At 42.9% G+C, this 8,591-nt stretch overlaps 1 protein-coding gene across 1 annotated transcript; it reads left to right on the forward strand.

The window, feature by feature from the left end:
* The first annotated feature begins 7,333 nt into the window (after positions 1 to 7,333).
* LOC138430094 (serum amyloid P-component) lies at positions 7,334 to 8,094 on the forward strand. Its single transcript, XM_069571948.1, has 2 exons — positions 7,334 to 7,397; positions 7,484 to 8,094. Exons 1-2 carry the CDS (start codon positions 7,334 to 7,336, stop codon positions 8,092 to 8,094), a joined length of 675 nt encoding a protein of 224 aa, XP_069428049.1.
* The last annotated feature ends 497 nt before the right edge of the window (positions 8,095 to 8,591 follow it).

An 8,591-nucleotide genomic window follows, 5' to 3' on the forward strand; every position in this document is an offset into this window, starting at 1 on the left:
CCAACAAACCCTGAAACTACAAACAGAGAACTGAGATCAAGGGAAGACTCCTGTATCAGCAAGACCTGGAAAGGAAGAGGTGGGTTTGTGATGCTGCCAGAATTGGGAAGGGGAGGCAGGAGTCAGCCAACAGCTGCCTGGAGCCTGGCATTTAGAGTCTGAAATAGCTTCTTTAGTGGAAAGGTCAGTCATAATCTCAGGTGAACACTGATTTTTCTCTGTCATTGGATGAAATGTTATGGGGTGAGAAGCAGAAACACAATAGCCTCTCTGTCAAAAACAGACAATCTATAATCTGCATGGAAAACACACAATGGATCCCAAGTCCCCTATAGAAATCTTGCTTCTTTCCTTTTGTTCCTTGTCAGAATTACTGCGCAGGTTCCTAAGGAAAGGAAGACCTCCCTTTTCCTCCCTCCATCATCACCTGCAACCTGGCTTCTGCCACATTCACTTTAAGGAAATTGCTCTTTCAAAGGTCACCGATGATGTTTTTATTGCTAAATCCAGCATCCTCTCTACTAAGATCTGATGCATTTAGTACCAGTGGACACTGCCTCCTAGAAACTTGCACTAACTTGGTTTCCATGACACTATACACTCCATCCTTCTCTCTGTCAAACAGTGTTTTTTTGTCTCTCTCTCTGACTCTTCTCTTGCTTCCAACTCCATAAAAGCAAATGCTCCCCTACATCAATGCGTGGTTCCCTGACCTTTGCTCTCCTCTCCCTTCCACTGAAAGAGATCACCTATTTTCGTTTCATCATCACTTATACGTTGATTCCTCTGAAGCTTGTATTTCTAATCCCAAGTGGCACTCACATATGTCAAATTCTCCACTGGCCTGTTCTATATGTAGATCACACTATCATTTCAAATTTAGCATTTTAGGAATCAAAATAATCATTTACCCTGTGCCTCTTCCAAATGAACATCCTCTCAATTGTTTTATCTGCATTAAAAGGACCATGTTTTTCCAAATTATATGTAATCAAAAATGTAGAGTAAAACCTAATTCAGTTCCATATTCTATTTATCTTTTTTTTTTTAATCTCAGGTTTGCCCTTTTACTTTTACCGTAAGACCCTGCCACCAGTCTGAAATTGTTTACCTTTGATTTTATTCAATCAGCTCTCAGGATGATGATCAGTTACTCTTAATGTCTCCACTGCCTCTTTTCATCTACTACAAATGCATGCCCTTGAGTTTCCTTACGGCCAACAGAACACATGCAAATAATTCTTTGTTCACACCAAAATCTGTACTCTTCTCCAACCTCATATTCTTTTCTCCCATCAGTCTCTTCCTTTCCAGTCTTTCCCAGGGGTTACTGCAACTTTATGTCTTCTATAAATACCCCAGGCCTTAGAAAGTATCTTTCAAGTATTTTTTAATCCCTTGGTAACTGAAAGGAGCCTGGCGGGCTACAGTTCTTGGGGTTGCAAAGAATCAAACACAACTGAGCAATTAACACACAAGACACGACTTTCAGTCACATGCACGCCTCTGCCTTTTTCCAAATCTGAGTTTATGCCATGCCCTTTCTGTGGCACTGCCAGTGCTCTATTCTCCCATCCTCTCCAAAGGCACATTTATTGTGTGCCAGCTGAGGGCATCAGGACAATACTGCTTGAGGCACACCAGTGACCTGCCTCTTTCCAGTGCTTTCCATCTTTACTCCCCTATCCTCGGCCTTTCCAGAGCTACCCAGACAGGAACCAGAACTTCTCACCTAAACTTTCACTGGCAAGAAGGCACCCAGAAGCCTCTCAGCAACCACATGGATTGGTTCACCTTGAAAACTCGACCCGGTTCTAAAGACTCAGGATTCATTGTCCTATATTCTGACATCAGGACCTTCCTTCCTGCAACAGAAAAAATCCAGAATTTCCACTTTGACTACTACCGAAGCTCAGGCTGTTTTCTTCCAAGGACTAGGAAACATATTCCAGAGAAGGAAATTAAAGAACAGAATCAGGCCCCGCCTCTCCTTCTGTTTTCCTGTTCTACTCTCAAACCTACTTTCTAGCCCTGCTGGTCTTTTCACAGGGACTGAACATACTCTGCATTCAGATGCTTATATCTTTCCTTTTCTCCTTGGCTTTTCGCTTCTCTTCTTTTCACAGCTATTTGTAAGGCTTCCCCAGACAGCCATTTTGCTTTTTTGCATTTCTTTTCCATGTGGATGATCTTGATCCCTGTCTCCTGTACAATGTCACGAACCTCATTCCATAGTTCATCAGGCACTCTATCTATCAGAGCTAGCTATGGTTTTTCCAGTGGTCATGTAAGGATGAGAGAGTTGGACTGTGAAGAAGGCTGAGCGCCGAAGAATTGATGCTTTTGAACTGTGGTGTTGGAGAAGACTCTTGAGAGTCCCTTGGACTGCTAGGAGATCCAACCAGTCCATTCTGAAGGAGATCAACCCTGGGATTTCTTTGGAAGGAATGATGCTAAAGCTGAAACTCCAGTACTGTGGGCACCTCATGTGAAGAGCTGACTCATTGGAAAAGACTTTGATGCTGGGAGGGATTGGGGGCAGGAGAAGAAGGGGACGACAGAGGATGAGATGGCTGGATGGCATCACTGACTTGATGGACGTGAGTCTGAGTGAACTCGAGAGTTGGTGATGGACAAGCAGGCTTGGCGTACTGTGATTCATGGGGTCGCAAAGAGTCGGACACGACTGAGCAACTGAACTGACCTGAACATACTATTTTCACATCCAGCTACAAACTCTGGCACTCGATCCCAGTAGCCATATTCCTAGGCCAGCTCCACACCCACATCTCCCATTAGAGGGGACTCTTTCACATTGATTTCCAAACCATCTTTGGTTGACAGAATGATATTTCATAATTTCTGATGAAAACTAGAAACAATTGGTGAACCCTATATTCTCTAAATTTCATGGCATACATCAACTAACATATGGGAAGGGGAAGAGCCTAGTACCTGGATTCCCAGTAAAAGTTGCATCCCATTTCCTATTTCCAGCAGATCTTCTTATGTTACTTAAGTGGATTCGTGGTTTTGGTTGCTACTAAAATGTCTTCCCTGGTGGTCCAGTGGCTAAGAATCCATGCTCCCAGTGCAGGGGGCCTGGGTTCGATCTCTGGTCAGGGAATTATATCTTTTGACGCTCCCTTGTGGTCTAGTGGTTAGGATTTGGCACTCTCACCGTGGCAGCCCGGGTTCGATTCCCGGTCAGGGAAGCCTTTCTTCTTCCTCTCCGCCTGCCACCTCGCCCATGACCCTCCTACCATTTAGGGCTTCCCTGGTGGCTCAGAGGTTAAAGCATCTGCCCACAATGCAGGAGATCCAGTTTTGATCCCTGGGTTGGGAAGATGCCCTGGAGAAGGAAATGGCAACCCACTCCAGTACTCTTGCCTGGAGAATCCCATGGAAGGAGAAGCCTGGTAGGCTACAGTCCATGGGGTCGCAAAGAGTCAGACATGACTGAGCGACTTCACTTCACTTCACTTCACTTCAAATTGTTTTATGTAAAAACTCCTCTCCCTGCTTGAATCGTATGATTCCACAAATATTAATATATACTGTGTTCCTTCCATATTCAGAAATAATGGTTAAGTAAAATGGGTGAACTAGAAATAAATAAGACCTAATACTCAGCTTCAATTAAGAGAGGATAAGAGATATATATGGGCTTCCCTGTTGGCTCAGATGGTAAAGAATCCTGCCTGAAATGCGGGAGACCTGGGTTCAGTCCCTGGGTTGGGAAGATCCCCTGGAGAAGGGCATGGCAACCCACTCCAGTATTCTTGCCTGGAGAATCCCCATGGACAAAGGAGCCTAAAGGGCTACAGCCCATGGTTTCACAAAGAGTCAGTAATGACTGAAAGACTGAGCACAAGAGATAAATACACTAACATCTATAAATATGGGAAAGACACAGTGACATCCATAAAAGCTTCAAAATTACAACAATAATCATAATAATCATCCAGACACCATTCCATGAACTTTATGCATATTATAATATCTCATTTATGCTCACAATAACACTGTGAGGTGGAAAGGTTTATCTTTGTTTTGCAGAAAAGGAAAGGAAGGTTCAGAGAGGCTGAGTAGCTTTCACAATAGTCAACCACTAGCAAATTTTACTCCAAAGTCTTTGATCCTAACCTCATGGGGAGTTGGAAAGAAGTGAAATAATGTTTAATTGAGACATCAAGGATGTCTTCATGAAATGAATCACTTTAGAGGTTGATTTTGAACAGTAGTTAGGATTTTACAAAACAGAGATGGATAAAGAAACTTCAAGACAAAATGAAAGCAAAAAAAAAAAAAAAGAAGAAGAAGGAAATCAGGTATGTATGAAAAACAGCAATTAGAGGTATTTGATTGAGAGATTAAGCCTAGGATGAAGCCAGACTGTGAAAGGCACTGGCTTTCAAGCTGAAGGATCTCCATTTAATTATGAGACAATAAGGTGTATAATCCCAACTCCAACTAACCCTTACTGTGCCACAAGCCATATAAGGTTTTACCACCTGGGATTTAGCTTAGAAAAAACTAGAGAGTGGGAACTGTCCATAGCTGAGCAGTAGAAGGATAACTTGAACAATGGCAGAGAGTGTTTTTGGTGGCAACTAAAAAGGCTGACCAGAAGGTCTGCCATAAGCTGAGAGAAGAGGAAATGAACAAGAGACTGCACAGAGGATGAACACAAAGATTCCATAGAATTCAGGGACAGGAAAAAGGGAGATAATGAAGCAAGAAAGGAGAGCTTTCGTTTGATATCTTAGAGGCAGAGCAGGTTTGAGTTGTGTCCAAAGCATAACAGTTTAAGTAGCAGCAGAGGGGATGAAGATAGAGGCCACTGGGGTTGTGCCAGGGTAGGTCACCACTCAACTTCCAGGACCTAGTGTACTGCCTGGGCATTAATACTAATTGCAAGTGTAATATATTAATGGAGTTATCACCAAAGATGAATACACATGAACCCTCAATGGCCAGGGACCCAAAGAGGAAGAGAGGAAAACCAAGTGAGATGCTGACATCTCTGCAAATAGTAAACAGGTTACAAGAAAAATCAGTCGCAGTGAGGAATGGAAAACTCTGGCATAAAGAAACATCATGATAAGCATGATAGTGGCCATAGAAGCTGGAATCTGCTAGGAGTATGAAATGCTCACCTGCTGAATTAACTAGCGCTCAAATTGGACAGTACTGGACTTTCAGGTCCATGCCCAGCTGTCACTAAATTTAAAAGCTTTTACACAGCAGAGGAAACCATAAACAAAATGAAAAGACATCCCATAAAATGGGAGCAAATACTTGCAAACAAAGCAATCAACAAAGGATTAGTCTCCAAAATAAAAAAACAGCTCATGCAGCACAATGTTAAAACAACACACAACCCAATCAAAAACTGGTCAGAAGATCTACGTAGACATTTCTTCAAAGAAGACAAACTAATGGCCAAGAGGCACATGGAAAGATGCTCAACACCACTAATCATTAGAGAAATGCAAATCAAAACCACAACACCACTAATCATTAGAGAAATGCAAATCAAAACCACAAGAAGACATCACCTCATACCAGTCAGAATGGCTATCATTTAAAGGTCTATAAACAACAAATGCTGATCAGGGGTGAAGAGAAGGGAACCCTCCTACACAGTTGGTGGGAATGTAAATTGATACAGCCACTCGGAAAATAGTGTGGAGGTTCCTTAAAAAACTAAAAATAGGGTTTCCCTGGTGGTCCAGTGGTTAAGAATCCATCTTGCAATGCAAAGGACACTGGCTCGATCCCTGGTCCAGGAAGATCCCATAGGCCTTAGCTGTGTGCCACAACTTGCAAGCCTGTACTCTAGAGCCTGCAAGCCACAGCTCCTGAGCCCACGTGCTGCAACTACTGAAGCCTGAGCACCAAGAGGCCGTGCTCTGCAACAGGAGAAGCCACGGCAATGAGGAGCCCGCACACTGAGACAGAGGGGCCCCCACCAGCTGCGACTAGAGAAGGCCGTGGGCAGCAGCAGAGGCCCGCCGCAGTCCAAACATAATAAGCCAATGAACTTTTTCAAACTAAAAGTAGAACTGCCATATGAACCAACAATCCCTCTTCTGGGCATATATCTGGAGAGAACCACAATTTGAAAAGACACATACACCCCAATATTCATTGAAGCATTATACACAATAGCCAGGACAGAGAAGCAACCTGAATGTCCGCTGATAGAGGAATGGAGAAAGAAGACATAGTACATATACACAATGGAATATTGGTAGCCATAAAAAAGGAGAAAAGAATACCATTTACTGTGACATGGATGGACCTAGAGATGATCATACTGAGTGAAGTAAGTCAGAGAAAAACAATATCATATGCTATCACTTATATGTGGAATCTAAAACAATGGTACAGATGAACTTATTTACAGAACAAAAATAAGGCACAGTTGTAGAAAACAAACTTATAGTTTCCAAGAGGGAAGGAGTTGGGGAGATAAACTGGGAGATTGGGATTGAAGTATACATACTACTATATATAAAATAGATAACTAGTAAGAACCTACCTCCCAGATAGCACAGAGAACTCTACTTAATACATTGTAATAACCTATATGGGAATAAAATCTAAAAGAGAGTGAATATATCTATACCTGATTCGCTTGGCTGTACAGCAGAAATTAACATTGTGAATCAAATATTCCAATAAAACTTAATTAATTTTAAAAAAAAAGAAACACCGTGAGAATGAAAAGAAGAAACAGAGCTGAGTGACAGAGACTGAAAGCACTAATCATCAGGGAGACAGAAAATACAGATACTCTAATGCTCTCACTCCCCTTAGCAGTAAACATGGAATTAATAAAAGATGAAGAGATTCCAAGGTTTTCAGTAGAAATCAGAATCCCAGAATATCCACAAGCAGAAGACACAGGGCCATCAGACTGAAGGACCCCTGAAGAGTGGAGTCAGGCCCCCCGGACGTGCCCAGCATGGCCTCTCATGTCTTCCATAACTCTACTCTCTACCCAACTCTCTCCCAGCACCAGAATCTGGGTCACAGTGGGGCGGAGCTCTGGCTATCTCCCGTGTCTAATAAGTAACTCCCAATTGACTTTCCAGCTCTTCCTTCCCCACCAATAGGTCTGACTGTTGGCATCAGAGGGCAGGCCTGGAAAATCACTCACAGTTATTGGTGCTCTCCACCCCCATCCTCACCTGGAGGTGCATATAAACCTTGAAGAGCCTGAGATCTAAGAATGTGAAGCTCAGAAACTGGGTGAACAACCACTATGCTCTCTGTACCCTCATCCTGGTCACTGCTGCTGCTATAACAGCCCTAGGCCAAGAACATGAACAAGCTGATGCCTTGGGTCTCTGTCCTCGTCATCCTCCCAGAAGCCTTTGCTCAGACAGGTAGCGTGGTCAGGGTATGATCCAGGAACATGAGATGAGAAAAGATTGAATGTTCTTTTTCCCCTGCATTTATAGTCTGTCCACAGACCTCAGAGGGAAGGTATTTGTGTTCCCTAGAGAATCTTCCATTGACCATGTGACCCTGATCACAAAGCTGGAGAAACCTCTGAAGAACTTGACCTTGTGTCTCCGAGACTATAGTGACCTCTCCCGAGCCTACAGCCTCTTCTCCTACAACATCTATGGCAAGGATAATGAGCTACTCGTTTTAAAAAACAGAATTGGAGAGTACAGTCTATACATTGGAAAAGCCAAAGTTACTGTTAGAGCTACCGAGGAGTTCCCCAGCCCAGTGCACATCTGTACCAGCTGGGAGTCTTCCACAGGCATCGCTGAATTCTGGGTCAACGGGAAGCCACTGGTGAAAAGGGGCCTGAAACAAGGTTATTCTGTGGGAGCTTACCCCAAGATTGTCCTGGGGCAAGAGCAGGATTCCTATGGAGGAGGGTTTGATAAGAGCCAGTCCTTTATGGGAGAGATTGGGGATTTATACATGTGGAACTCTGTCCTGTGGCCGGAAGAAATCCTACTTGTGTACCAGGGTTCCTCACTCATCAATCCCACCATCCTGGACTGGCAGGCTTTGAAATATGAAACCAAAGGCTATGTTATTGTCAAGCCCATGGTGTGGGGCTGAGGCCTGGAATCAACAAAAGCACTTGAAAATGCAACAACCAATACCCAAGAGTTCTACTTAAAGCAACTGGACACTAAATTGTAGATCTGTAGCTCTTTCTTCTTTGAATTTCCCATCTACAAGTATGCCTAATTTAAAAAATGTACTATGCCACCTGCATTTGTTTAGTGCTTGTCATAGTCCCAAACATTTTCTCTTATATCTACTTATTTGAAAATTGGTATTTAATTAACCAGAAAAATCAGCCTGCAAATTATGAGGAGGGAAATCTTTAAGTAACTAAAAAGACATGTCAGAGCATTCAATGGTCAGTAGCAACACTTACAAGCTACTATTAATCATTGCATTAACAATTCGAAATTTATATGGAGTTGCAGCAGAAATCCTTCTATTTGGTTTTACAGCTACAAAATCAAAAAGAGGTCTGAGCTTCTGCCAAGACGACAACTATAATGAGATAAGCAAGCAACAGTTGAGAACTTGATAGCACGTAATGA

The sequence above is a fragment of the Ovis canadensis genome, chromosome 1 (genome assembly GCF_042477335.2).
Source record: "Ovis canadensis isolate MfBH-ARS-UI-01 breed Bighorn chromosome 1, ARS-UI_OviCan_v2, whole genome shotgun sequence".
In the NCBI taxonomy this organism is placed as follows: Eukaryota; Metazoa; Chordata; class Mammalia; order Artiodactyla; family Bovidae; genus Ovis; species Ovis canadensis.

What these genes read in the sequence shown, in the direction of transcription:
- LOC138430094 (XM_069571948.1), top strand. Translation starts at nt 7,334, where the DNA reads ATGAACAAGCTGATGCCTTGGGTCTCTGTCCTCGTCATCCTCCCAGAA. An exon ending in AGAAGCCTTTGCTCAGACAG is followed by an intron (nt 7,398 to 7,483) that starts GTAGCGTGGTCA and finishes GTCTGTCCACAG; the next exon opens with ACCTCAGAGGGAAGGTATTT.